General features: G+C 37.8%; 1 protein-coding gene across 1 annotated transcript; it reads left to right on the forward strand.

Moving 5' to 3' along the window:
• The first annotated feature begins 583 nt into the window (after positions 1–583).
• Positions 584–5,524, forward strand: SAP30 (Sin3A associated protein 30). The gene is made up of 4 exons (XM_043891239.1): positions 584–909; positions 2,450–2,575; positions 3,108–3,206; positions 5,201–5,524. Exons 1-4 carry the CDS (start codon positions 595–597, stop codon positions 5,321–5,323), a joined length of 663 nt encoding a protein of 220 aa, XP_043747174.1. The 5' UTR covers positions 584–594; the 3' UTR covers positions 5,324–5,524.
• Positions 5,525–15,215: the final 9,691 nt, after the last annotated feature.

Genomic DNA, 15,215 nt, shown 5'->3' on the forward strand with positions numbered 1-15,215 from the left:
TTCGTCTAAAGTGCCAGCTCTGCAAAATCCAGGAGCTAAACACAGCTCAACTTCCCGGGAGCAACCCCCTCCAACCACACGCCCCTGTTTTCTCAATGTATTACCGAAAAAAAATCCAGATCCGCCTCCGCGCGATGAATGCTGGGGTAAGTAGTTCCCCTAAACCATGAAGCTCGATGTCAGACTGGAGCTCAGGTTGGCTCCCCAAAAGAGAACTACAATTCCCGTGGTGCCCTGCGGGCAGAGTGGAAGGGGCGGGACGGCAACGGCGCAACGCGCTTGCGCAGATCGAGGGTCGAAGGGAGGCGGAGGTCTCGAGGTCCAACTGCTGAGGAGTCTCCATGTGACAGTGAGCGGCGTCCCAGCTCCTGGCGACGCCAGATTCCAGTTCCCGATCCCACGCCCCGTCCACTGACCCTGTGCCTGCAGACACCAGCAGGCCGGGGCCCCGTGGTCTTGGCCGGAGGACCCTGGCTCAGAGTTAATAGTCTCCGCCAAGCAGGTGCGAGGGACCGCCGAGACCCCCGGCATCCAGAGAGGCAGGCGGCGCGGAGAGTGGGGCTTCTGTCAGCGCGGCGCTGCGAGTGCGGCGACATGAACGGCTTCACTCCCGAGGACATGAGCCGTGGCGGGGACGCGGCCGCCGCTGTGGCCGCCGTGGTCGCCGCTGCTGCCGCCGCCGCGTCAGCCGGGAACGGGGCTGGGGCTGGCGCCGGGGCCGAGGTGCCGGGCGCAGGGGCGGTCTCGGCGGCGGGGCCGCCGGGAGCGGCAGGGCCGGGCCCCGGGCAGCTGTGCTGTCTGCGCGAGGACGGCGAGCGGTGCGGCCGGGCTGCAGGCAACGCCAGCTTCAGCAAGAGGATCCAGAAGAGCATCTCCCAGAAGAAGGTGAAGATCGAGTTGGATAAGAGCGTAAGTGACGGCGGTACGAATCTGCTCTGCCCGCACCCAGGGGCGCTCGGGGAGAGGAGCAGACGCGTGTCGGTGGGGGTGCGGGAGCCCCAGACCTGGGTGCCTCGCGATCCCGTTCCGGGGTCCCTAGTAGGAAACAAACAACAAAGTGCTGCAACTCGGTCCGCCGTCCGCAGTAGACACTCTCGCGCCCCCGGGACCCGCTCCAGCGCCCCCACCCGCGCAGGGCCTCCACTCCTCCTCTGCGGGGGTCGGTAGTGAAACAAAGGGGGCGGCCGCACCGAGAACCCAGAGTAGCTGTCCTGCAACCCACGGCTCCTTCTGGAACCGAGGTACCTTCTTTGTTTTGCTGCCCGAGCGGTAGCTTCCCCGGTCCAGGAGTGGAGATCAGCCAGGACCGGACGCTGCGGGCGACTAGGACCCTGTCCTGGGTCCCGCGGGTGCGGGGTGGGGGACCCCCGGCTGCGAGCCGCGCGGCCGTGTCATCATCTAGGGCTGCTGCTCAAGACGTGGGCAGCGGGCAGCCGCTGCGGGTTAGCCCTCCGTTTGGCAGCCATCAGGGTTTCTTTCTTCGTCCTTTCACAGGTCTGTTCCTCTGACCATCTATGAGGTTTTTAGAAACGACCGTTTCCACTTTTCCGAGCCCTGGGGAGCGGTAATAAATCACAAGATGTGAGAACCAGCACACGTCCTGCATCTTCTTAACTTGCACTTTAGCTCAAAGTTTAATTTGAAAACCTGTTAGCTCACTCCTCAATTTTTTTTAAAGCAGTAACTGCTGATATACAATGCCCAGTATTTCAGAGGCTACCGTACAGCTCTCAGAACTATGTAATTAACGTTTTTGAGAACTGTATTTGGGATACTTTTTGCCTATTCAGTTAGTTCCTCAGTTCTGTACTTGAGAAACTTTCCAGGTATACTTGAATCATTTCACATTGTTTTGGTTGGAAAAACGTATTATAAATAAATGCTTTTATTTAATACTCAGGAAAGTTCATAATTCAAATTTAAATTTAGTAAGGATATGAAATCAATAATTTATTTGTAAAAAGTGGGTGGTTTTGTGTCTGGATTATAATTTGAGTATTAAATTGGATTAGGAAGCATTCACTATGGTATTAATATTTTTAAATGCGCTTTTAAGTAAAGAAAATACTATTCAAATAGCGAAACTGTGGCCAGCATCATTTTTCGCTTGTTTAAAAAAACGGCACAGCTGAACTAATCTAGTTCACCATCGCTGCAATTTGATGACAGAATCCAGAGCGTAGGAATTTCTCATTCTCTGCTTCTTTCCCTTCCGTTACTGGCCCTTCTCCCCGCCCCACCCCCCCAGTCCTCTTTAACAATATTGCTAGACATGATGTGTTTTAACTGGGTTTAAGGACTTAAGAGTAGCAAGAAACGTGCGTTGTCTTAACAATGGCCTGTTACTAATGTTTATATTTTTAATAATTCACTGTAACTATGTATTTTACTAATACATAGACACATTTTCCTGTAATCATAAGTCATCTGTGAAACTCTTCTGTTTCAGGCAAGACATCTTTACATTTGTGATTATCATAAAAACTTAATTCAGAGTGTGCGAAACAGGAGAAAGAGAAAAGGGAGTGATGATGATGGAGGAGATTCACCTGTTCAAGATATTGATACTCCGGAGGTAGGTGAAAGCTTTGTAAGTTAAATGTAAAACTTAAGTGCTCTATTCTGAAAGTTTTATTTTAAAAATATGAACAAATTCGAAAAATACTTGAAGCATTTGAAAACTCTAAAAACGAAAGCAAAATTAAATATAGCCAGTTAACATGCAGTTAGGCAGTTTGACTTGTTATGGCTTCAATTGACAACTTTTTTTTTTACTTTTTAAAAAATTTATTTTTTAATTGAAGGATAATTACTTTACAGAATTTTCTTGTTTCCTGTCAAACTTCAACATGAATTAGTCATAGGTGTACATATGTCCCCTCCCTCTTGAACCTCCCTCCTCAATTGACAATTCTTATAGTCCCCAGTCTTTAATAATCATCCTCAAAAAGATTGAAGTGTTTAATGCATTTTTAGTTTTGATTATTTAAGCCTTTTAAAATAATGGAATTAAATTTTCATTGTGTTGAAGTTGAAATGTTTTTTATAGCAAATATTAGTCATTAGCAAATGGTATGAATTAATTCATATACATTAATTTTTTCTAGGTTGATTTATACCAATTACAAGTGAATACACTTAGGAGATACAAAAGACACTTCAAACTCCCAACCAGACCGGGACTTAATAAAGCACAGCTTGTTGAGGTATATATGAGTTTTAAACTATTTAACCTGTAATACAAAAACAGTCATTAAATGCTAATAATGTTAATTTAGCATATATAACAATACATTTTAATTAGAAAAATCAAAGTTAATAAATCTATTGTGGAAGTATCTAGTTGTCTAGAAATGTTTGTCTACCACTTAGGAAATTCCTTTATATAATGATTACTCAGTAGATTGTATACAGTTTTCTAACCATCTTCTAATACTGACTTTCAGAAATAGTAAGTAAAAGTTTTTTTTTCTCTCTCTAGAAACCTGTTTCTTTTAAAATTCTATTTTACTCAGTAAACATTTATTGAGCACCTAATTGAGGCATAATAATAACTTAGTAAGCTTTGATGTCTTTGTTAGAGTTTTCTTGAAGTTTTTGTTGGAATAGATTTTACAGATAAACCTCTAAACAGTATTCCCGTAACTTGCTGATTTGACTATTTCAGAACTTGTTGATGTTAGTTTGTTTTATTTGAAGCATCCCTGTTTTTATGACTAGAAAACACAAGGACTTTTATCCATGCTTTTACTTATAGGTTCCTGAATATAGGACTCGCAGTCCTTCAGTGAATTTTGAAAAGTTGAGTGCTTGTGTTCTCAGGAAATAATAGAGCCAAGAAACTGTGTGTCATATTAAGATATCTATAGATTTATATGTTTATACTTCTATCATGTTTAAAATAAAAATGCTTAACCTACTTGACAGACTATAAATAAATATGTAAATCAGTTTTCCCATATTCTTCAGTTTGTTAGGAAACCACATTTTATAAAATGTCCATATTGAATAACATAGGTGAATAGAAGGTATACTTCTTTGGCAGAATGCTTTTTAACATTAAGGCTTTAGCCAGAATTTCTTCTTTACTTCTTGCTTAGACAACAACAATCTAATTTTTCTTTAAATTTGATTTAAAAAATCAAGTCCTTTTCAAGTTATATAGTACATTAATATAACATAAAGATATTTCCTGCCATGATGAAATCATTAATATATTGATATATATACAGATACATAGTGAAGGTGCTTTTATTTTGGGACAAATGACAACCTAAGAACTGGTTATTTTAAATGTATCTTTAAATGCAGAAATCAAACCTGATATTTTTGATAATCTGATCTTCTTTTAAAGATCTGTTTTCTTATTTAGAAATGAGAAATCCAAATAGTATGAGTGTTATAACTTAGTCAGAAATGCAGATATTTATAAACAATTCCAGAGTTGAGTGACCAGGCTCCGTAAGTCTCTTATCTTTTTCTTTAAGAAGTTTTACTTTCTGGAATCTAAATATGCATTTCAGTGCCCCAGTTTAGTCTAATATACTTCTACTGGTAGTTGCAGTGCATGTGTTGCATTAGCAGAATGAAAAGGCAAGAAGGCAGGTAAACATTCTTCAGTGGACATCCTTTCCCTTCTCATTTCTCATCCATAATTTTTATACAGAAAAAATTTCAGGGAGTCTTAACAAGAATATTTCCAATGAATGAATGAATGTTAAGTTGTAGCAAACATATTTGTAAGATAATTCTTGGTTTGTTTCTATCGTACCAAAACTTTTCCAAGTTAATGGTTGTTCTTTTTCCATAAGTAGAGACTAAACCATTGTATAATGCATGTGGACTCTTACATTCTGTTTTATTTCATTGATATTTGAAGTTTACAAGTAAAAGTATTTATCTCTTGATCTAGGTCTCAGCTATAAAATTTAAAATAAAGTGAAGTACACATTCTGATTACTATATACTTAATTGAGTGGGCTAAGGGGTCTTTTGAAATTACACTATCTCTTGTTCATAACATCTTATTATTATATGCTTTTCGTCCTGTTGGTATTTTGTTAAATACAATTTATTTTTGAAAGGAAAAAGCTCTTACCACACTTTTTCTTTTGATGACAGTGTTTTTTTTTTTTTTAACCTGGTTTATAAAATCTATTAATATCTATAATTTAATTTCCTCAATTTTTTTTCTTTATAGATAGTTGGTTGCCACTTTAGGTCTATTCCAGTGAATGAAAAAGACACCTTAACATATTTCATCTACTCAGTGAAGAATGACAAGAACAAGTCAGATCTCAAGGTTGATAGTAGTGTTCACTAGGAGAGATGGAATTAAACTTGGATGTTCAGATGTTAAGACCGCTTACTGCTTTTTCACGTGTAGAAATGTTCCTTGTGTATTTTTTCTACAGAGGATTTTCTCTGGTTTTATTTTCTTTGTTTTGACTCTAATTAGTTGGAAACTCATGTAAAATGAGCTTTCCTAGATTAAAGGTATTTTAAATAAAGGTTATTGCTATTATAGTTGCTTCAGTGTATTTATTTTGTGGAAATTGATTTTTATTTTAAACGGACTTTTAGGGACCAGTATTAATTGAAATTTTAATTTGAAGATCACTTTATTACCTTTTTTCCCTTTTTTTAGTTCTGAGAAACTAACAAAAGTAATAGAAGTTGCCCATTTGCTCTCTCTGGGGCAATCTGATTTGGAATTAAGGATATCCTAAATAGTAGTATTTTTTAAGTGCTTTTTAGTACTAACAGGTTCGAAATAGCAGAAAGAACAAACAGTTTGATGCCTACTTCCTTCCAAAGAAGAGTTAATATGTCAGCAAAGGTAAATGCAGTGCTGAAAGTTGAAATATGAATGTAGAATTAAATAGTTTGTCATTTCTTTAAATTTTGTTTTAGTGAAAAAGTATTTACATGGCACAAATATAGAAAGAACCTCTGCACTGCCCCTTAATTTTCAGTCATGTTCTATACTGTTTACAATGCAAATTAAAACTATTAAGTTGGAGAGATCAAGAATTTATCAGGATCTTTAAATTTTGGTCATAATTTCTGTTTTATTTCGTTTTATATTTCATTCTCTGTCAGTTTTCTCCTAAATATTTTTACCTCTACTTTTCATGAGATTGTAGTATTTAGCCAAGGGCTTAGAGTTACAAATCAAATTTATAGCTTGTGACATCAGAACAAAACGTGGTGCAGATTTTAGGATAGAAATGGATGAGCCCATATGCAGCTCAGGATATCTCAAAGTCAACATTTGGTCCTGATAATTCTTTATTGTTGGAGGCTGTCCTGTGTATTTTAGGTTTGGTGGCGTCACTGGAGTCCACATACTAATGCAGTAGAGCTCCAAAGGTGATAACTAAAAATATTCCTAGACATTGTCAAACGGCTCTGGGGGGACAAAATCACCCCTGCTTGGGAACCACTATGTAGATAAGTTTAAAGAACATCTTATTTCAATAGAAGGTGAGTCTGTATTTTTAAGTGTTCTGAGTGTACTGACAGCTAGAAACTACGGTGAACAGTAACACCATCCTGGTGTTTAGGCCATTTAAAGATTTACTTGCAACTTTATTGATGAGCCAGAGGCTGTAATAATTAGTATATAGAAAACTCTTGTTTCCAGTACTCCAGAAATCTCCATGAGAAGTTTTTTCTTAGCTGAATGAAGATGAACCAACCACACACTACAAAATGTGGTAGTTTGTTTGAAAAAAGTATTACTTCTATGTTTTATATTTTTTCCTAAATCTATAAACTTTCTTTTTCAGTAGAAACTTGACTGCAGGCTTATATTTTATGAAATAAACTTGAAATTTTGGTCATATATAGCTCTGACTTGATTTCTGTTGTACCTCCTTTTATTTTTCATTCTCTGTCAGTTTTCTTTTAAATATTTTTACCTCTTATGAAAAAAGCTTCAAGCTATTTGCTGACATTAAAATCCATGTTTATGAATATAACCTTTGCCTCTCAATCTTAATTTCATAGAATTACTTGCATAAAATGTAGTTGTATAAAAAAATGAAATGAGAGTTGAGTGTTTATCCAATGAAATTAAATCTTGTTAGAGCAATTTAAAACATGAAAAACAGAACTTAAGAGCCTCCTCCTCAAAGACAAGAGACTCAAGAAGCTGCAAAGTAAAACTTTTACATAGAAATTTTAATTCTTACTGAGTTTTAAAAATTATGAGTTCTATGGAAATCTTTATTGTACTTATCTGTATCTGAACAAGAGAAAGTAAATGGAAACTCATATCTCTAAAAGGATAAGGATTATGTTTAGTGTTAGAATATCAGGAAAAGAATCAAAATTTGACTGCTGTTGGGGTAGAATGTGTGTCAGGAGCTGAAGAAGTTGTTTGGTAACTACCCTTTACTGAATAATTTAGGTAAAGGCTAAAAATTAATGTCTGAAATGTATTTCTTTAATAAAGTAAGGTCTATTATTTCTAAAGGTTTTTTTAATTGAAATGTACATGATATACAATTAATTACTTTATACAATTTGGTAGTATTTAGTGTGTTCACATCTTCATGGGTCACAGCCTTGTGGTGAAGGGACTTGTGTAACTCAGTGAAGCTATAAGCCATACCATGTAGGGTCACCCAAGATGGATGGGTCATCCCCTTGGATGTGTTGTGACAAAATGTTGCTCCTTGGAAGGAAAGGTATGTCAAACCTAGACAGCATATTAAAAAGCAAAGACATCACTTTGCTGACAAAGATTGGTATAGTCAAAGCTATGGTATTTTCAGTAGCCATGTATGCATGTTAAAGTTGGACCATAAAGAAGGCTGAGTGCTGAAGAATTGGTGCTTTTGAATTGTGGTGTTGGAGAAGATTCTTGAGAGTCTGTTGAACTGCAAGGAGATCAAACCAGTCACTCCTAAAGGAAATCAACCCTAGATATTCATTGGAAGGACTAATGCTGAAGCTGAAGCTCTAATACTTTGGCCACCTGATGCAAAGAATGAACTCATTGGAAAAGACCCCTATGCTAGGAAAGATTGAAGGCCAAAGGAGAAGAGGGCAGCAGAGGATGAGGTGGTTCGATAACATCACCAACACAATGGACGTGAATTTGAGCAAACTCCAGGAGATAGTGAAGGACAGGGAAGCCTAGTGTGCTGCAGTCCATGGAGTCGCAAAGAGTGGGACGTGATTTAGCAACTGAAAATATCAACAAAGTGTATTCACAATGTTGTGCAACCACCAGCTCTAATTTAAAAAATTTTCATCACCCCATAGAAACACCCACAAGTAATTATTCCCAATTCCACCTCTTCCCATCCCCTGATAACCTTTAATCTTTTTGTATCTATGGATTTCCCTGTTATGGTATATCATGTAAAGGGAATCATATAACACATGTCCTTTTGTGTGGATTTTTCTTAAGACATTTTCAAGGTTTATCCAAATTGCAGCATATGTTAATACTTCACTCCTTTTTATGGCTGAATGACATTCCAGTGTGTGTGCATATGTGTGTGTGACAATTTGTTTTTCCAGTCATCCATTAATGAACATTTAGACATTTTAATTTCCACCTTTGGCTGTTATGACTAATGCTACTATAAACATTTGTGTACAAGTTTCTGTGTGGCCATGTCTTCATTTCTCTTGGGTATATATCTAGGAGTGGAGTTGCTGAGTCACATGGTAATGCTGTAATATTTTGAGGAACCTCCAAACTTTTCCATAGTGTCTGTATTAACAACTATTTCTCGAAATTGCTAAGGCTTGTATTTCCTTTTTTCTTTTTTTTTTTAAATTAAAGCCATCCTACTGGGTGTGAAGTGATAGCATTGTGGTTTTGATTTGTATTTTTTTCAATTCCTTTATTCATTTTTAAATTGGGTTGTTTGTTTTTATTGTTCAGTTGTAGGAGTTCTTTATTCTAGGTATTAACTGTATATGTGATATATGATTTACAAATATTTTCTCCCATTCTGTAGATTGCCTTTTCACATTTTTTATAATGTTCTTTGATGCAAAAAAAGTTTTAAATTTTTATTTAGTACAATTAATTTTTTTTCTTTCATTTGCTCATACTTTTGGTGTCAAGCTTAAGAATCTGTTGCAAAATCCAAGGTTATAAAGATTAGCCCCTATTTTTTTTTCTAGGCATTTTACAATTTTAGCTCTTAAATGTAGGTTGTTGACCCATTTTGTGTCACTTTATGTATATATGGAGTGAGGTAGAGTTCCAGCTTCATTGTTTTGAATGAGGTTATCCAGTTTTTCAGCACTGTTGGTTGAAGAAACCGTTCTTCTCCACTGAATGGTCTTGGCACCCTTGTCGAAAATCAATTTGCATAGATATTTGGGTTTATTTCTATATTTTCAGTTCTATTTTAGGCTGTATTTCTATTAGGCCAGTACTATATTTTTTTGACTATTCTAACTGTGTAATAAGTTTTGAAATCAGGAAGTGTGAGTCCTCCTTTTTTTTTCACTACATTCAGTCACAAGTCTGGTCTGACTCTTTGCAACCCCATGAACTGCAGCTTTCCAGGCTCCTCTATCTTTCACTATCTCCCAGAGTCTGCTCAAACTCATGTCCATTGACTCAGTGATGCCAGCCGACCATCTCAACCTCTGTCACCCTCATCTCCTCTTGCCCTCAATCTTTCCCAGCATCAGAGTCTTCTCCAATGAGTTAGCTTTTTGCATCAGGTGGCCAAAGCATTGGAGCTTCAGCTTCAGCATTAGTCCTTCCAATGAATATTCAGGGTTGATTTCCTTTTCAGAGTGACTGGTTTGATCTCCTTGAAGACCAACAGATTCTCAAGAGTCTCCTCTAGCACCACAATTCAAAAGGATCAATTCTTTATCATCCGCCTCTCACATGAGTACATGACTGCTGGAAAAACTATAGCTTTGACTATACAGACCTTTGTCAGCCCAGTGACGTGTCTGCTTTTTAATATGCTGTCTAGGTTTGTCATAGCTTTTCTTCCAAGGAGCAAGTGTCTTTTGATTTCATGGCTGCTGTCACCATCTGCAGTGATTTTGGAGCCCAAGAAAATAAAATCTGACACAGTTTGCACTTTTTCCCCATCTATTTGCCATGAAGTGATGAGACTGGATGCCATGATCTTAGTTTTTTAAATGTTGAGTTTTAAGCCAGCTTTTTCACTCCCCTCTTTCACCTTCATCAAGAGGCTCTTTCCTCTTCGCTTTCTGCCATTAGAGTGGTATGATCTGCATATCCGAGGTTGTTGGTATTTCTCCCGGTAGACTTGATTCCAGCTTGTGATTCATCCAGCCCAATATTTCACAGGATGTTCTCTAAATAGCAGTTAAATAAGTAAGGTGACTATATATAGCCTTGATGTACTCCTTTCCCAGTTTTGAACCAGTCTATTGTTCGATGTCTGGTTCTGTTTCCTCTTGTCTTGCATACAGGTTTCTCAGGAGATAGGTAAGGTGGTTTGGTATTCCCATCTCTTTAAGAATGTTCCGGTTTGTTGTGATCCACGCAATCAAAGGCTTTAGCATAGTCAATGAAGCAGAAGTAGATGTTTTTCTGAAATTCTCTTGCTTTTTCTATGATCCAACACATGTTGGCAATTTGATCTCTGGTTCCGCTGCCTTTTCTAAATCCAGCTCGTACTTCTGAAAGTTCTCAGTTCAAGTACTGTTGAAACCTAGCTTAAAGTATTTTGAGAATTACTTTGCTAGCTTGTGAAATGAGTACAATTTGTGGGAAGTTTGAACATTTTTTGGCATTGACTTTTTTGGGCAATGAAATGAAAACTGACATTTTCCAGTCCTGTGCCCACTGCTGAGTTTTCCAAATATGCTGGCATATTGAGTACAGCACTTTCATAGCATCATCTTTTAGGATTTAAAATAACTAAGCTGAAATTCCATCACCTCCACTAGCTTTGTTCATATTAATGCTTCCTAAGGCCCACTTGACTTCATACTCTAGGATGTCTGGTTCTAAGTGAATGACCACACCATCATGGTTATCTGGGTCATTAAGATCTTTTTTGTATAGTTCTTCCGTGTATTCTTGCCCCCTCTTCTTAATATCTTCTGCTTCTGTTAGATCCTTGCTGTATCTGTCCTTTATTGTGCCCATTTTTGCATGAGACATTTCCTTGGTATCTCCAATTTTCTTGAAGAGGTATCTAGTCTTTCCCATTCTGTGGTTTTCCTCTATTTCTTTGCATTGTTCACTTAAGAAGACTTTCTTATCTCTCCTTTCTATTCTTTGGAACTCTGCATTCAGTTGGGTATTTCTCTCCCTTTCTCCTTTGGTTTTCACTTCTCTTCCTTTTTCAGCTATTTGTAAGCCCTCCTCAGACAATCACTTGGCCTTCTTGCATATCTTTTTCTTGGGGAAGGTTTTGGTCACCGCCTCCTGTACAGTGGTATGAACCTCTGTCCATAGTCTTTCAGGCACTCTGTCTGTCAGATCTGATCCTTTGAATCTATTCATCACCTCTGTTGTATAATTATAAGAGATTTGATTTAAGTTATACCTGAATAGTCTAGTGGTTTTCCCTTCCTTCAATTTAAATCTGAATTTTCCAATAAGAAGCTCATGATCTGAGCTACAGTCTGCTCCAGGTCTTGTTTTAACTGACTGTATAGAGTATCTCCAGCTGCAAAGAATATAATCAATCTGACTTTGGTATTGACCATTTGTTGATATCCATGTGTAGAGTCTTCTCTTGTGTTGTTGGAAGAGGATGTTTGCTATGACCAGAGCATTCTCTTGGCAAAATACTGTTTGCCTTTGCCCTCCTTCATTTTGTACTCCAAGGCCAAACTTGCCTGTTACTCTAGGTATTTCTTACTTCCTACTTTTGCATTCCAATCCCCTATAATGAAAAGGACATCTTTTTTTGGTGTTAGTTCTAGAAGGTTTTATAGGCCTTTATAGAACCATTCGACTTCAGCTTCTTTGGCATTAGTGGCTGAGACATAGACTTGGATTACTGTGATGTTGAATGGTTTGCTCGGAAATGAACCGAGATCATTCTGTCGTTTTTGAGATTTCACCGAAAGTAGTGCATTTCGGACTCTTTTGTTGACCATGAGAGCTACTCCATTTCTTTCTTACCCACAGTAGTATATATAATGGTCATCTGAATTGAATTTGTCTGTTCCCACTCATTTTAGTACACCAATTCCTAGTCCAGTTTACCTTGATTCATGGACCTGACATTCCAAGTTCCTGTGCAATATTGATCTTTACAGCATCAGACTTGACTTTCATTATCAGGCACATCCACAATTGACTGTTCACTTCAGCCCAGCCTCTTCATTCTTCCTGGAGCTCTTTCTCTGCTCTTCCCCAATAGCATATTGGACACCTACTGACCCCAGTGACTCATCTTCTGGTGTCACATCTTTTTGGCTATTCATACTGCTCCTGGGTTTCTCAAGGCAAGACTATTGAAGTGGTTTGCCATTCCCTTCTCCAGTTTTTTCAATATGGTTTAGGATACTTGGGGACCCTTGCAGTTACTTATGAATTAGAAGACTAGTTTTTCTATTTCTGCCCCCCCAAAAAAGACCATAGACTTTTGATAAGGATTGTACTGTCTCTGTAGATCACTTGATAATTGCGATCTTAAAAATGTTAAGTATTTCAATCCACGAATATGGAATGTCTTTCCATTAATTTTAGGTCTTCTTTAATTTCTTTCTGTAATGTTTTCTAGTTTCCAGTGGGCAAGTCTTTTCCCTCTTGGTTAAATTTATTCATGATATTTTATTCTTTTGGTGAAATAAGAAGTGGAAATGTTTTCCCAATATCTTTTTTTGGCATTATTCTTTACTCGTGTATAGAAAACTGATAGTGTGTGTTGACCCTGCAATTGTCTTGAATTCATTTATGAGCTCTAGTGGTATTTTAGTGGATTTTATGAGATTTTCTATCTACAGAATCATGTTATCTTTAAGTAGAGATAATTTTACTTCTTTTTAATTTGATGCCTTTTATTTATTTTTCTTGCAAAATTGCTCTGGCTAGGATTTATAGTACAATATTGAATAGGAATGATGAAAGTAGGCATCTGTGTCTTGTTCTTTTCCTTATGAAGACAGTTTTCAGTCTTTTACCAATGAGTATAATGTTAATTGTGGGTATACCATAAATGCTCTTTCTTTTATAAACAAAGTTTCCTTCTATTCTTAGTTTGCTCTTTTTATCATGAAAGGGTATTGAATTCTGACAAATATGTTTTCTATATATATTGAAGTAATCATGTGCTTTCTTCCTTTGTTTTATTAATGTAATGTATTGCATTGAATTATTTTCTTTTGTTGAACCACCCTATCATTCCTGGGGGAAATATCACTTGGTATATAATACTTTTATTATGTTGTTGGGTTTGGTTTGTCACTATTTTGTTGAAGACTTTTGCATCTATATTCATAAGGGATATGAATATAGATATCATAGGTCTGTAGTTTCTTCTGTTTTTATCTCACTTTACTATTAGGATAATGTTGGCGTCATAGAATGTGTTAGAAAATGTTGCTTCTTCTGTTTTTTGGAAAAATTTAAATAGGATTGACATCAATTGATCTTTAAAAGTTTGATTGAATTCACTGGTGACCATCTGGTCCAGGACATTTCTTTGATGGAAAAGTTTTTATTATTGATAGAATCCTTTACTTACTATAAGGTAGATGGGGTTTTCTATTTGTTCTTGAGTGAACTTTGGTAATTGTGTGTTTCTAGGAATTCATCTAGATTAGACAATTTGTTTTCATATATTTGTTCATACCGTTCACTTATACTACTTTTACTTTCTGTGAGGTTGCTAATAATGCCCTTGCTTCCTACCCCCACCCCACCCCACCCCCACCCCATGCTGAGGCAAAGAAGCTTTCTAAGGAAATTCTGAGGGAAAGAAGGAGATTTCTCAGTGAAAGAAGATTTCTGAGGGAATTTTGAAGGAAATAAGCAGATTTCTGAGGGAAAGAAGGAAATAACAAGGGAATTCTCAAGAAAAGGAGATTTCTGAGGAAATTGTGCAGGAAAGAAAAAGATTTCTGAGGGACTGAAAGAGATTTCTCAAGGGAAAAAAGGGTTCAGAGGTAAACCATGACAGAACCTAGGATGTTCTGAGCTAAAACCTGACAGAAAGAAGAGGCTCCAGAGGAAAAAATCTGACAGAACCTAGAGTTCTGAGGTAAAATCTGACAAGCCTAGGACATTTTGAGTAAAACCTGACAAATGTAGGACATTCTGAGCTAAAATCTGACAGAAACTAGAGGGTGCTGAGGTAAAATCTGACAGAAACTTGATGCTTCTGAGGTAAAATCAGATAGAATCTAAAGAGTACTGAGGAAAATCTGACAGAACCTAGAGAATTTTGAGATAAAATGAGGCAGAACCTAGAGGTTGGATCATCAAAAAAACAAAAATAGTTCCAGAAAAGCATCCACTTCTGCTTTATTGACTGTGTGGATCACAACAAACTGTGGAAAATTCTGAAAGAGATGGGAATACCAGACCACCTGACCTGCCTCCTGAAAAATCTGTATGCAGGTCAGGAAGCAACAGTTAGAACTGGATATGGAACAACAGACTGGTTCTAAATCGGGAAGGGAGTAGTCAAGGCTGTATATTGTCACCCTGCTTATTTAACTTATATGCAGAGTACATCATGAGAAATGCAGGGCTGGATGAAGCACAAGCTGGAATCAAGATTGCTGGGAGAAATATCAATAACCTCAGATATGCAGATGACACCACCCTTATGGCAGAAAGCGAAGAACTAAAGAGGCTCTTGTTGAAAGAGGAGAGTGGAAAATGTTGGCTTAAAACTCAACATTCAGAAAACTAAGATCATGGCATCTGGTCCCATCACCTCATGGCAAATAGACGGGGAAACAGTGGCAGACTTTATTTTGGGGGGCTCCCAAATGACTGCACATGGTGACTGCAGCCATGAAATTAAAAGACACTTGCTCCTTGGAAGAAAAGTTATGACCAACCTAGACAGCATATTCAAAAGCAGAGACATTACTTAGCCAACAAAGATCGGTCCAGTCGAAGCTATGGTTTTTCCAGTAGTCATGTGTGGATGTGAGAGTTGGGCTATAAAGAAAGCTGAGCACCGAAGAATTGATGCTTTTGAACTGTGGTGTTGGAGAAGACTCTTGAGAGTCCCTTGGACTGCAAGGAGATCCAACCAGTCCATCCTAAAGGATATCAG

Source organism: Cervus elaphus, chromosome 29 (genome assembly GCF_910594005.1).
Source record: "Cervus elaphus chromosome 29, mCerEla1.1, whole genome shotgun sequence".
Taxonomy (NCBI): Eukaryota; Metazoa; Chordata; class Mammalia; order Artiodactyla; family Cervidae; genus Cervus; species Cervus elaphus.